Raw genomic sequence first — 15,372 nt, 5'->3', positions numbered from 1 at the left:
GTGAACTGGCCATATTAAAATTTTACACTTGCTGAACTGGCCGTATTAAAATTTTACACTTGGTGAACTGGCCATATTAAAATTTTATACTTTGTGAACTGGCCATATTAAAATTTTACACTTGGTGAACTGGCCATATGAAAATTTTACACTTGCTGAACTGGCCGTATTAAAATTTTACACTTGGTGAACTGGCCATATTAAAATTTTATACTTTGTGAACTGGCCATATTAAAATTTTACACTTGGTGAACTGGCCATATGAAAATTTTACACTTGGTGAACTGGCCATATGAAAATTTTACACTTGGTGAACTGGCCGTATTAAAATTTTACACTTGCTGAACTGGCCGTATTAAAATTTTACACTTGGTGAACTGGCCATATTAAAATTTTATACTTTGTGAACTGGCCGTTTTAAAATTTTACACTTGGTGAACTGGCCATATGAAAATTTTACACTTGGTGAACTGGCCATATGAAAATTTTACACTTGGTGAACTGGCCGTATTAAAATTTTACTTAATTTTTCTGCAGCTAATTAAAGTATTTTAATATTTCAATTTTTTTAAATGTGGGCCATCAAGATATGAGAGGGTAACACACTAACTTTTTAATAATCTCATCTGAGTTTTATTCCCAACCCAAATATTAACCGTAATCCTGGACCTTCACATGTCGGAGATTGCATCGACACTGTGCCTTCTGTCGGTTTTAATATGCTGGGTGGCCTGTCTGCTGGCATTTGCTCCTGGGCATTAAAATACCCACAGTATATTTTACAAGCGTAAGCCATTATGTGCAATCACCCTGACCAAATTCCAAATTCCTGCCTCAGCTACTGTTGAGAAAGATAATGGTAAACCGTGCAGGGCATTTTCTTCGTAGCTATGCTTCAGTAGCACCAACTCTTCATGTCAAATGTGTGGACATTGAATTGGACAAGAAAAATACATATTTTGCTGTTCGTTGTAGAGTTTCAATTTGTTTATTGAAACAATATTATCCATCAAAAATGTCATTTGTGATAAAAAAAAATAATAATAATAATAATTCTAAGTACCATGCCACATAATAGCACTCCACTGTTAATATGTATTTACATTACGGTACTTTAAGAGATTAGTCAACCAAGATTTAAAGACAAAAGGAAAGAGCAAACTTCACCTTTCCCATTGTATTATTGTGTACGCACTTGAATTGTCCTAATTCATAGTTCATGCCATTTTGTTACTCAATATGCTACCACACCATATAAATATTTGAAGAGGTGACTTATTCAACCAACCAACTCAATATCACCTCATGATGGGCACCATGATAATGTTAAAGCGTTGGCACGAACACATTTACAGCCTCTGGAAATTCGGCATTGCTGATGTGTTGTGTCTGCCTTTGTTCAAACAAAATAAGGTCTTTGCCTCTGTCTCTCTATCCCTCTCTCCCCCCACCCCCTGGTGCCCAGTCACTCTGTGTGTAAGTGTCATGGCGGTGTGTTGGTGCGTTTTTTTTTTTTTTTTTTTTTTTTTTTTTTTTTTGTATACCTTGGTCGAGGCTCGTATGAGAGCTAACACACAACTCACAGCAAGGAGGCATGAGACAAGAGGGGTGGGAGTGGAAGGGACAAAACATTGGGGAACAGACACAGGTGAACTGTGGAAGGGAGAGGGATGGGGATGGGACGGGGAACATGGCGAGGAGAAGATGGACATTACAGGGACTTTCAGGAAGGAAAACAGGAGAATTGAAGGAAGTGGGCATGGGTGGATTATCGGGGTAGAAAAGATCGAGGATTTGGATGGGGGAAGATAAGAGGTGGTGGTGAACAGCTGTTTTGAAAGCCTGGAGGGAAGAATGGGAAAGAATAGAGTGAGGAAGTTTATTCCAAAGGCGGGAAAAAAGAGGAATGAAAGAGTGAAGATGAGCAGTGATTCGTGATTTTGGTAGTTTTACCAGAAGGGGGTTGTTGGCGGACCTTGAGCGCCCTGTGGAAATGTGGTTGGGACAAATCGCAGAGAGAGCAGGGGGGCAAGGCTGGAGAGGAGTCGGTAGAAGACAGAAAGACCACCGACCAACCTGCGGTGATTGAGTGAGAGGCCCAAAGACTCAGCTTCATTGCGGGAGATGCCAATGATCTTAAAAGCCCTGGTTTCGACAGCGTGAAGTCGAGAAAGGTGGGAGGCAGGAGCACCAGCCCAGAGGGGAGAGCAGTACTCCATCAGGCTACGGACAAAAGCTTTGTAAGTAGTCAGGAGCTCAAGAGGGCCGAGGAAGGACTTTGCACGACGGAGGATTCCCAGTCGGCGACTGGCTTTTGAGGCAAGGTTGGAAATGTGACTTTCCCAGGAAAGGTCATGGCAGATAGTGAGACCCAGAAGCTTGAAAGAAAAGACTTCTTCCAGTGGATTGTTGAGAAAGTGGATGGGGGGGGGTTTGTAAACGGTCCTTTCGAAGAGACATAGTGAGAGTGTGAGATTTGTGTGGATTGAAAGACATGTTCCACGTGTTGGACCAGTTTGTGATTTTATCCAGATCTGCAGTGAGCGAAGAAGCTGCTGCTTGCCGGTCTGAGGGATGACAGATGGTACGGCAGAGGGTGGAGTCATCGGCAAAGAGAAATAGAGGATTTTCCAGAGAGTCCGAGAGATCATTGATGAAAACCAGAAAAAGAACAGGGCCCAGAACGCTACCTTGAGGAACTCCAGCCTGCACAGGAAGAGGGGATGAAAGAACTCCATTTAGGGCCACACGTTGACTGCGACAGGAGAGGAAGTCTGCGAGCCATGAGTGGAGATGGCCTTGAATACCATGGGAAGAGAGTTTGGTGAGTAGGGCAGGGTGCCAGACTGTGTCAAAAGCACGTGATATGTCCAGGGATACGGCTCGGATTTCCTGTCTGGCATTGAGGACCTCCATCCATTGATGGGAGAGCAGTAGCAGCATATCCAGGGTAGAGTGACCTGGTCTGAAACCAAATTGATGATTGGAAATCAAGCCATTGGAGAAGAGGAAGGATTTCATGTCTGAAGCAATGATGGATTCCATAACCTTGCTGATGATTGGGAGAAGGCTGATTGGTCTGTAGTTACAGGGATCTGTTTTTGCACCTTTTTATGCAGGGCAGTGATGTTAGCAGATTTCCAAGCAGATGGCAGATGACCTTGGGAAAATGAGAGGGTGAATAGAACAGAGAGAGGGTGAGCAAGAGCAGAAGAGCAGGCTTTGAGGACACGTGGGCTGATGCCGTCTGGACCGGTTGCAGAATCTGACTCGAGGTTTGAAAGCAAGCTCTCCACCTTGTCAGGAGAAAAGGATACAGAGTCCAGGGACAGTTGGGTGCGACTGGGTAAAGTGGGTAGAGATAGTGATGGGTTTGGGACACAAGATTTAGCTGCAAACACCGAGTTTAGACATTCAGCTTTATCACGTGTGGAATCAGCAGTGCGGCCATTTGAGGTAAGGGAGGGGATGGAGGGGGAACATACACCAGAAACAGATTTGATTAAACGCCACCAGGATTTTGAGGAGGGAGAGAGGTCTGAGAGTTCAGACTTGAGATGAGAAAGATGTTGTTTTCTGGCTCTCCTGAGGGTAGATACACACTTGTTCCGAGCTTTGTGGAAAGAACTGAGATTGCCCTCAGTTGGGTTTGCTTTCCATGAGGCAAAGGCAAGTTGTTTCAGGACAACTGCCTCGCCACAAGCTTCAGTAAACCAAGGGCGGGAGGAAGGGTAAGACAACTGAACACGAGAGGGGATAAATCTGTGCATGAGGGAGAGCAAGTTTCTTTGAAAGAATTCCCAGGATGAGTTGATGTTTGAGAAAGTAGTGATAGGAGACCAGTCTGTAAGTTTGATGGCTGCTCGGAGACCCTGCCAGTCGGCTTGAGTGAAATGCCAGACTCGACGGCGGTGAGGTGGTTCTCTGATGACAGCCAGAGAGATGTCCACTTTAACAAGGACGTGGTCAGAAGAACCAATTGGAGCGAAGGAAGAGCAGCAGATATTGTCAGGGAAATTTGTCAAAATCAGATCCAGAAGAGATGGAGTACCATTGGTTGAGATCCGGGTCGGGAAGTTGACCGATTGAGTCAGTCCCAATGAGTCACAGAAAGCTTTTGCTGACGTCCCATGGCAGGTGAGAGAGGTACCCACACCTAGCCAACTGGCGTGATGACAATTGAAGTCGCCACATAAGAGGAAGAGAGAGTTTGGATGAGAAGATAGAAGATGGTCCATGTTTTCGGAGAGTGAGGTGTAGATGGAGTCATCACTGTTCGGTGGACGGTACAGTACACATATAAACATGAGGTGGGAGTGGAGGGGAAGCCGAAGCCAGAGGTATTCCTGGGGGTGTGGGGGAGTGAGAGCAGTGCAGGGAGAGTGAGGAATAGAGTCTTTGATGAAGAGAGCAACACCTCCACCAGGACGAGGCTCAGGTCTGTCATACCGTAAGAGGGAGTAACCAGGGAGAGATACTTGGGAGTCAGACACGTCTTGGGAGAGGAAAGTTTCTGTTAGGCAGATAATGTCTGGTTTGTCAGTGGCAACCTGTATGGAAAGATCTGAAAGGTTTGAGCGAAGGCCCCGGATATTTGAGGTCCACACATTTAATGAAGAGGTAGGGGAGGAGGCTTTGGGTGGAGGAGGTGGAGGGGCGGGGGAGGGTAGGACGAGGGACGAGGGGGGAGGTAAGGAGGGTTGGTGAAGGAGTGTGGGGTATTGCAGAATAGCGAGGGGAGGGGGCCGAATGAGGAGGAGAAAAGGCTCTGTGGTGCTGGGAGAGAGGGGGGACAAGAGACAAGGAAGATGGCAGTTGAGGGTTTGAGGAGGTGGAGTGAAGAGATGGAGGTGAGAGGGCAGTGGAGGGAGGCAGGTTGGTGGATGAGAGGGGGGCAACTTAGAGAAGGAAGAGTGAGGGGGATGAAAGGTGGGAGAAAGGTGAGGGGGAATTTTTGAAAGAGGTGAGAGGGAGGCTTGGAGGGAGAAGAGTGGGATGGTTGCTTTGAGAGTGAGAGTGAGGGGTGAGGCGGTGAGTTGGCACTGAAGTTGGAAAAAAAGAATGGTTGATGCAAAGCGAGCATCCATGCCAACCTGTGGTTTTTAAAAGTTTTAGGTCAGAGATGCGATCTACCACAACTCTTGATGGATGCAATGAAGGCGCATCCAGAGCATGGCGAGAAGAAGCGCTGTAATAGTTGGATTTTTAGGCAAGGAATGAAGGAGAGGTCGAAATGAGAGCAGTCTGTTAAAATAGCAGAAGAGAAGTGCATTGTGAAACAGTAAAGAGTACCACATGTGTGAGAGAGGAAGATGAAGCATTATAAGATCGTTTTTGTTGTTAATATTAATGTATGAGAGAGGGCAACAGATTAGGACATGGAAGGGAAAAAAAAAAAAGAAATCGAGGAAGACGAGGAGGAAGTTAAGAGGAAGAAGAAGTAGCAGAATCAGGAGAATGTGAGCGTGTTGTTGTTATTGTTAGGTTTTTTTTTTTTTTTTTTTTTTTTTTTTGAGATAAGAAAGAGATTAGTTGGGAGAATGGGGGATGTTTGGAAAGTGGGGAGGATGAAAATTGAAGGTAATGGGGAGGATAGAAATTGAAGGTAATGGGGAGAAAAAACAAACAAACAAACAAAAAAAAACGATCGAACACCGAGTGGAACCGGTAGGCCTCAAACCTAGGACTAGGCCTCAAACACCAAGTAAGAACGTCGACAAAAATACTCACAAAATAGCACGATTTTTGAAACAAAACCGAACTAGGAACACACATTAACATGTAGGTGAGAAAATTAAACAGTTAAAACGGGACAAAGAACAACCGGAACTTAACTTTGAGAATGTCAGCAGGGAGCCCCGAAGGAGACCTCTTGCCGCTCAAAACCGGAACCGGAAGTCTCAACACTTTGTGCTAACACTGTGTTGTCTCTTGTGCTCTCTTGTCGACCCTACCCAATTGCGCAGCATTTTTTTGTGCTCCCCCCTCCACCCCTCCCCTTGTGCCCCCCACCCCTCCTCTTATGCCCCCATTCCCCCAATTTCCCGAGTTAGAGAGAGGGAGAGAAGAGCATTCACAGCGGTATTCGGTACGTTCGTTGTGCTTTGGGCGGTGCCCGTGCCGATCTACTGTTGTCCATTATTATTTTATCGCGTTTATTTATTTATTTACTTGTTTTGGATTCATTATACCTTTTCCTTTCGTTTAAATTATTCTTGTTTTCTTGCGACCCGTCGACGTTTGAACGGTGTTTGCCGATTTATTTTTATGCATCCGGCCATCGAAAAGTCATGGCGGGTGAAAGTTTGCGGTATGCTTTGTTTGAAGCGCTAACTCGGAAACATGGCTTTGTTTGTATTCCTCCATCGGAGATCGACCTGGAGAAGTTAATTGTTTGTGTAGGTGGGATCATCAGGATTGAGAATGTTAAGGCGGTTTCCTGTATGAACAAAAAAATTGTTTTTTTCGTTTCTCAAGTGCGGATGGTTGCTCAAGTCGTCGAGCGCGGACTTTTTTTGATCCCGATATTTATGTTCCATTTAACCCTTTGGATACTCCCACAAAAAAGTTGTTATTTCAAATTTACCACCTTTCGTTAAATGTGATCAAATTGTAACCCAGCTAAAACGATACGGTACGGTTGTACCCCCATTAATAATGATTCCGTTCCCCAGTCGAAATGATAATTTTAAACACATCATGTCGTTTTGTCGGATTGTTTGCATGATTTTACCACCAGGTGTTTCAGGGTTCCAGGAAATCCTTCCCTTTAAAATCGAGGGACATACTTATATGGGATATGCGAACACAGAAACCCTTGTGTGTTTTGGTTGTGGTGAATTCAACCATGTAAAAAGATCGTGCCCCAAAGACATGTTGAATAAAACTGTTAACGAAGGATTCTCATCCCAACAACACCCCGTCCCAGATAATGCTCCCATTACAGAAGCAGAAGCTTCCTATGAAGCACCTGCTCCTACCTGCTATAAAAGCACCAAAAGATCTCTTTCCCTTTCTCAAAGCACTGCTGAGCCCGGATGGAAAATCCTCCCTGCCTCAGCGGCTCTTCGCTCCTTTGCACAGGTGGTTGTGGGGACTTGCCCCATAACACAGGTCCCATGTGCTTCGGTTTCACCAGTTGGTTTCTCTTCTGAATCACCTGGTACCTCTAAAATATTATGTAACAACGTTAATGTTACCCTCCCCCCTCCACCTATTTCTTCCCTTCCTCCTCCTCCTCCCCTTTGCTCTTCTCTCCCTCCCCTCCCCTTGTCCCTCCTGCTTCCTCTTCTTCCTTCGCTGCTCCCCCCCTTCCTCCTCCTTCTCCTCCTCCTCCTTCACCCCCTCCCCTCCCTGGTTTGCAACCTCCAACTATTACTACCAGTCCCCCCAGACTGGACTTACTCCCTCCATACTCTCTGAGTCATCTCAACCTTGTAGTACTGTACTTCTGTTAAAGATAGCGACATTGCCATCACTATCGTTAATGACACATCCAAGGATGTAACCGCTGAGAGTGTTCCTCTTACATCTTTGCCCCCCCCCCCTCCTCCTGACTCAACCATGGAGATTGAGCAAATGGGTGAAGGCCCTGAGGAAAACGTGGACTATGATTCAGATGGTTGCTCCTCTCTGACGTTGAGAGCTTTTGGTGAGGAGCTCCCCCCAGATAGTAGTCTTGATAATACTGCAATTTCTATTTCTGATATCTCAGATTTTTTTCCAAAAAACTACTCATAAGAAGCGAGTAGATCTAAATTATTTTTTCCCCAACTTGCGTGCCTTTGTCCAGAAAGCACAAATAATTGTTAAGAACCCGGAAGCTGCTGCCATTTCCAGCGCTTCTTCTAAAAGACTGAAAAAATATATTCTTAAAGCAAGGAAGCACTTGATTGCATAAAAACTTCTTGATCCTGCCTTTTCATTATAATTAAAGCAAGTTTAAATATAAACAGAGGGGGGTAATCCTTTACGTAAAGTCCAAACGATGCAGCTAATTAATAATGTAAAGGTAGATATTCTTCTTTTACAAGAAACTCGGGCGACTGTGAGTTGCACGGCAGACTGGAGGCTGAAGTTGAAAGGAACTTGGTTTTTTCGTAACACGGCCTCCGTGAGTGCCGGTATTGCTTTTTATGTCTCTGCACGTCTTCCCATCTCCTCTCTTGTTTTTAATGAAATTGTTCCTGGATATTTAGCTGTAATTGATTTTACAGCCTTCTTCACTGAATCCTTCACTTTCCTGAATCATCTCACCCCCGATACCCTATTGTGTTTAGATGGTGATTTTAATTGTACCTTAGACCCAGTCAGAGATCGGAACAGCCCTGAACCTCACCCAGCTCGTGCTAGACCTTTGTCCACTCTCTTGTTACAATATGATCTTGGTGATGTTTGGCGACTACAGCATGGGAACATCCAACAATTTACTTGGTGTCGTTACTTGTTAAATAACATGTCACTTGCAAGGCTTGATAAATTTTACATTAGTCTCTCTTTTTTAAATCGTGTAAGTTTTACTGACATCACTCCCTCTGGCTTTTCTGATCATTTTGGTTCAGGACTCAGTAAGTGACCACTATATTCGTTATGTGTGTCTGTCTGTCTGTCTGTCCCGAGCATAGCTCCGTGGGTTTTGATGCGATCCTGATAAAATTTGGGTGGGAAGTTTATATCATGATCTAGTTGTGTTTTCCTGAGAATGGGCATGCTGCACCTATTATGGGCGGAGCCACGCCCCAAAAAACGTGTTTTTAGGGGGTAGCCGATTTCAAGTTACATCTTCTCCGAGGGAGTTTGTCGAATCTGGCAGGGGTTTCGGTATTTGGTTAGCCCAACGGCACCTGCATAGCCCCATGGAGCTCAATTTTTCATTTTCGTCCCAAGGTCAAGGTCACAAGGTCACGAACTTAGAAAATTGCGAATTTTGACGTAAAAATCATACGACCGCCCAAACTTTGAGAGCTAGGATGACAATATTTTTTATGCATAATCCTGAGGTCATTCCCCACCTAAAGTCTTGAAACCATTTTGCTCTATCTCGAACACCTTGCCCGTGGCGCCCCCTTCAAGTTTGTTTTTACGCTGATTTCATCAAAGTATGGATAATCCGAGGAGTGCGAAATACCATATAGCCTATATGACGTTATATTGTTCCTGGAATGTTCCAGAGGAAGTTTTGCACCAAAGGTCATAATCCTTGACCTTTGACCTTTAAAGTTCACAAAGGTCAAATTTTCAAAGTTGTGGGAATCGAACCGGGTTTTCGACCTTCTTCTACGAACTAACTCCAATAAGCTATAGCACGTATCCTGTTTCCTTATTTTAATGTCCACAACATTGTTTTGTGACCTTTAAAGGTTATGCAAAGGTCAAATTTTGAAAGTACTTGAACGAAACCGGGTTTTCGACATTTTGCAGCTAATAACCTGTCACTCGTACCACATCATGTTGATCATTTTTTAACTTGGTCAAAAATTATCACATTGTCTCATCCTTGACTTCTGAAACAATCCACATCGTTAAATACCACTCGTGAACCATTGTCGGCTTCAGACTAGTTTTTTTAATTAAAATGCGTCTTTCTTTTCCTAGTCCTCAGAGGAATACTTCTCATTGGTCTTTTAACACCTCTCTTTTAAATGATTCCTTTTTTAAATCATCTTTTAAAAAAATTTGGCTTCGAATTCTAGAATCACAGAACGATTTTACAAATCTTTGTCAATGGTGGGATTATATAAAAGCACAAATCCGAGTCTTCTGTCAGCAATATAGGAATAACTTCACGAATGCAAAGCAAGCAAGGATAAGTATTTTAAAGAAAGAAATCCTCATTTTACAAGATAGCACAATTAATATTGATAAGGATGTACGATGCCGGCGGTTTTATGAGAAACAAGCCCTATTGAATTGTTTAATTAGAGAAGATGTTCTCGGAGTGCAAACCCGACTTCGAGTGAAAGGTCTGTCGACTTCAGAAACTTGCTGTAAAGACTTTTTTAACTTTGAAAAAACTACAAAGTCTAATCGTTCACTGTTAAGCTTATGTTCAAGTGATGGACAAATTATTGAAGACAATGCTCAGTTGAAGTGTTTCATTCGGGATTTTTACAAGAATGTTTTTACCACAAAGAAAAGTAAAGAATGAGCAATGTCTGATTTTACCCAAAATCTACAATTGGAAGAATCGCAACAACACTCTTTAGAATAAGATTTTACTGTAGATGATCTTTTAATAGCTCTTAATGACCTTCATAATCATAAAGCACCTGGCTTTGATGGTTTACCTGTTGAATTTTATAAAACATTTTGGGATTTGTTGGACCAACACTTTTAGATGTTTTTAAGTTCAGTTTACAAGATGGTTTGTGACCTTTAAGTTGTCGCCGTGCAGTCGTGTGCCTAATCCCGAAGAAAGGAGATCTCCAGACCTTGCAGAATTGAAGGCCGATTTCTCTACTTTGTACAGATCACAAAATCTTTTCCAAGGCCCTTGTAAATTGCGTAAAGCCTTTTCTTAGCTTTTTAATTCATTTTGATCAATCTTTTTGTATTCCAAACCGGTCTATTCATGATTACATTTTTTAAATTCGGGACTTGTGGGATGTCTGTGCTCTTCAAAAGCAGAATGCTGGCTTGTTTTTACTTGACCAAGTGAAAGCTTTAGATTCTATTAGCCATGAATATGTATTTTACACCTTAAAACAGTTTGATTTTGGGGCAACTTTTATATCCCATGTCTCATTGTTGTATAATCATGTTTTTAACATCATTAAAGTAAATAATAGCCTGTGTGCACCACTGATGGTTGGAAGAGGAGTCTGTCAAGGGTGTCCGTTATCGGGCATTCTCGACTCCCTCTGTATTGAACCCCTCCTAATTCGCCTTCGTGCCAGTCTACCAGGCTTTCCTGTGGTGCCAACTGAAAGGCCAATTGTTATCTCAGCATATGCTGATGATGTGTGTGTCATGGTGCGTAATAGTGATGATGTTATCATGTTATTAAATGACTTGGAAAAGTTATCTTTGGTTTGCACAACTGTAATAAATTGGAGCAAATGTAAAGCTCTATGGATTGGCCATACCCCCGGCTGTTGGTTTGCCTCATCTTCCCAGAAACTTGCAGTGGGAGAAGGAAGGCATCCGCTATCTAGGTGTGTGCATTGGCACCCCAGCTTTCATGGCTCAGAACTGGTTAAATACAGTTAACAAAATTGATAATAGACGAGGGAAGTGGAGAGTAATATTACTTACCTTGTCATACAGAGGTCATGCCCTTGTGATCAATAAACTGTTGGCTTCCTTGTGGCACAAAATGGTTGCCCTGCACCCTCCTGAAGCACTGTTGCTGTCAAACCAGAAACTTCTGCTTGATTTTTTTTCTGGGGTAGCAAACATTGGGTCAAGTCTGAAGTCCTTTACCTTCCATTGGCAGATGGTGGCCATGGTCTTATTGACATTCTCAGCCTACTGATGGCCTTTCAAGTCGCCACTGTCCACTGCATTCTTTTTTCTGCATCACTGCCATGGCACCCCACTGCTAACCATTTGCTGAAAATGCCTGGCATGCTCGACTTCAATCAGGAACTTTTTCTCATGGACTTGCAACATGTGGACATCTCTCCATTGCCTTTGTTTTACCAAGACCTGTTGCAAGCCTGGCAGCCTCGTGTAGTGCACCGAGATATGGCTCACTACAACATCAACAACTTTCTCGACGAGCCTATCTTCTACAATGCACTTTTTCCAAACATTCCTCGATCACGTGCTTACATACAATGCTTCATAAGCTCCGGTGTACATGTCATACGAGATCTGCGGAACAAGAACAAAATGTGGCACTCAGTCGGGCATATTGTGACTACCGTTGGAATGCGCTCTTTAAGAACTGTCTCCCAGCTCATCCAGGAGGTTCTGCATACCTCTAGAAGTTTGGGACTCCATTTTGATACCAATAACACTGTCCCTGCAATCCATGTGTCCTTCTTTCTGCAGTTACGTATAACATCAGTGGCATTAACAGAAACTGTGATCCTGTCTTCCGCTCCACTTCCTTGTGTTGCTAAAAAGTGCCTGTACCACCTTTGTGTCACCATACGGCAACCTTATGTGTGCATAGATAGTTTTGGATCCCGATGGAAGGGGATGTTGCCTCCTGGGTCCCCCCCACCCCCACCGTGCCCACAATGGGCTTCCATGTATGTCCCACCGATTATAAAACGGACTGGTGATATCTCTTGGAGAATTGTACATATGATTTTACCTACGAATGTTTTATTACATCATTTTAATGTTTTAAATTCTGTTTTGTGCCCCTTTTGTATGGCCTCTGAAGATTTATATAATGTCTATGTTGACTGTGCAAGACTGACCCCACTTTTTACCTTTTTATCACAATTGTGCTGTCATATGAAAATTGTATTTTCTTTATGTACTTTTATTTTTGGATTGCCGCTATATTCCAAAAGTCATGTTGAATCTGCTCCCGCCAATTTTATAATAGCTGAGGGGAAATTAGTAATCTATAAAACAAGGAAAGCTAAACTTCTTGCAAACCCTGATGCTGATTACAATGTTTTAACTGTTTTTAAGGCCCTTGCCGTGGCCAGATTACGTGCAGAATTTTATTCTCACCAAAATATAAATAATCCAGAACTGTTTAAGTAGAAATGGTGTTACAGGAATGCTTTGTGTAAAGTAGACCATAATCATCTTATTATTTCATTTTAACTGTGTACTTGAACTTTTTATTATGTCTTGTTTCGTATGTTATGTGTAACTGTTTTTTCTAAGCTTGTATAAATGAAGGTTTCTCTCTCTCTCTCTCTCTCTCTCTCTCTCTCTCTCTCTCTCTCTCTCTCTCTCTCTCTCTCTCTCTGTCTCTGTCTCTGTCTCTGTCTCTGTCTCTGTCTCTGTCTCTGTCTCTGTCTCTGTCTCTGTCTCTGTCTCTGTCTCTGTCTCTGTCTCTGTCTCTGTCTCTGTCTCTGTCTCTGTCTCTGTCTCTGTCTCTGTCTCTGTCTCTGTCTCTGTCTCTGTCTCTGTCTCTGTCTCTGTCTCTGTCTCTGTCTCTGTCTCTGTCTCTGTCTCTGTCTCTGTCTCTGTCTCTGTCTCTGTCTCTGTCTCTGTCTCTGTCTCTGTCTCTGTCTCTCTCTCTGTCTCTCTCTCTGTCTCTCTCTCTGTCTCTCTCTCTGTCTCTCTCTCTCTCTCTCTCTCTCTCTCTCTCTCTCTCTCTCTCTCTCTCTCTCTCTCTCTCTCTCTCTCTCTGTGTGTGTCTCTCTCTCTCTCTCTCTCTCTCTCTCTCTCTCTCTCTCTCTCTCTCTCTCTCTCTCTCTCTGTGTTCAAAACATCAGTTGCACCTCATTTCCCATGGTGGAACACATACTCATCAAAATCCATTTTTCTTATTCATTGTAATGTTTAAGCATGCACTGTCAAAGTACTTCTCATTGTATGTGCATCACATATATATGACAATAAGCTCACTATTATTATTACTATTATTATTGCTATTTATCTTGTCTGCTGACACAGAGTGACACCAGCCTTCATGTAGATGAGTATTGCCTTGTCATATTCAAACAGTTTGAACTTTTGTAATTTCATTTTCATGCCATACTTTATGACTTTCTGTCTGTACTGTATGTCCTTAGAAATGGCAACAACTCATTAATGGTTGAGTTGAGGGTGTTGGAAATGTTTTAAAAATCAAGTTGAGGGTCATGTAAATGATTTCAGAATCAATGCATTATTTTTCAGAGGACTTTGTGAAGCTTTGCCCAGAAGGTCGTGGACGTGTTCCAAATGGAGATGCAGACAATGTGGTTGATCGAAAAGAGTACACAGGTCTGTTCATCGCATGATACATTACAGGGTTCTCCAAAGCAAGAAAATTGTTGGCCATTTTTTTTTGGTTTGTTTATTTTTGAGATGGAGCATTTTTGATTCTTCTGATGTCATCCAAAAACATTTCCATTGCTCCAATGAAAGCAAAGCCATATAATAGCAGTTACAATGACTGTAAGTCAATTATATGTGACTTCATATTATACCGGTCAGTTACAATGACTGTAAGTGAGAAATGCTTTTCAATATCATGGTATAACTATCATGCTTTAATTTATGTCTAATGGATATCATTGTTTTCTCAGTTAGAATTTGTGAATAGTTTGTTTTGCACATTAGTGTCCAGAAGCAGAAGCCCAGGAGTACCATGGTGTCTGGTATGATGTTTCATAGTCAGCAAAGGATTACTTTTCTTTGGTTATACCCTCCCATATCATGTTGAATTAAACCCCAAATAACACTGAAATATATTGTTACTAAAAGGGCACTCGAGAGAGTGCATACATCCACCATGCAATGCCTGATCCAGTACAACATATCTGACCCAATAAAAATTTGAGATATTGTGCTACATATCGTTTTTTGGCCATATCCCTTAATGGTGAAGAATCACTTTAAAATAAAAAAAATCTCATCTCATAAAATTAAAAAACATCTCATTAAAAAAATCCCAGATCTGCATTCGGATCATCAACAAAATTGAATCAATTCTTCCTTGTCACACACCCAACCTGTCCACCAAGTTTCGTAAGAATCCGTCCACCACTTTTTGAGATATCGTGCTATATATCGGTTTAGCCCTATCTCTCGATGTTGTAGAATCACTTTAAAAATTATAGTATCCGGTTCCTGATTCTGATCTTCACCAACATTGAATCAATTCTTCCTTGTCACACACCCAGTCAGGTCAGGTTAGATCTGTGACCTGCTACAGGTACCATGTAAACCTGTACTAACCTGTTCCATGGTCGGGTTGTCGGCGACGAAACCGTCTCCCCCACCAGGTTTTCTGGTGAGGAGGGTGTTTGGATATGGACACGCAGCAGGATTAAAAACAAAACCTGTCAAAGGGCGGAGGAGCTCCTTGTGAGCCAACGGCCATCCATATCTAGTGCCCAACTGTGTCTGCGGACGTCCTCCTGCAGTTGGGTTACTTCTTATTAGGAGGTTGGTGACAGAATTTGCACTCCGGCCACCGTAAAACCCTTCATTCCGCAAAACGCAAAAAATCTGAAAACCCACTCCGTGGGAGTACCTCTTGTGCAGCTTCCCTTCACAGAGCAGCTCACCGGATGACGAGATTGGGGCAAAGCCTTCGGGACCCCAAATCTTTGATGATAGGAGGGAAACCACGGGGTAACATCCCTGGGTCAGATTGCGGGAGAGTGTGTCGGAGTGGTGCTGAGGTGTCGTCCACCAGACAGCGGTCTCCTTGGGTTAACCTGAGGCGGTCCCTTCGGGTGGGTGCCTGAAATGTCCTATCCCTAAGAGAGGATGATCACCTGTCTCTGTTATCATCTGAGCTCAAGC

General features: G+C 43.0%; 1 protein-coding gene across 1 annotated transcript in view; it reads left to right on the top strand.

The window, feature by feature from the left end:
* The window catches only part of LTBP1 (latent transforming growth factor beta binding protein 1), a 294,284-nt gene that overhangs the window by 237,713 nt on the left and 41,199 nt on the right, over positions 1-15,372 (top strand). The window contains exon 35 of the mRNA XM_085890321.1: positions 13,756-13,842. Coding sequence (XP_085746447.1) covers positions 13,756-13,842 — 87 coding nt within the window. The remainder of the gene's footprint in view (positions 1-13,755; positions 13,843-15,372) is intronic.

The sequence above is a fragment of the Eptatretus burgeri genome, chromosome 7 (assembly GCF_056783735.1).
Source record: "Eptatretus burgeri isolate ZD-2024b chromosome 7, Ebu_testis_v1, whole genome shotgun sequence".
Classification (NCBI taxonomy): Eukaryota; Metazoa; Chordata; class Myxini; order Myxiniformes; family Myxinidae; genus Eptatretus; species Eptatretus burgeri.
This window is presented reverse-complemented; position numbering and strand designations above follow the sequence as displayed.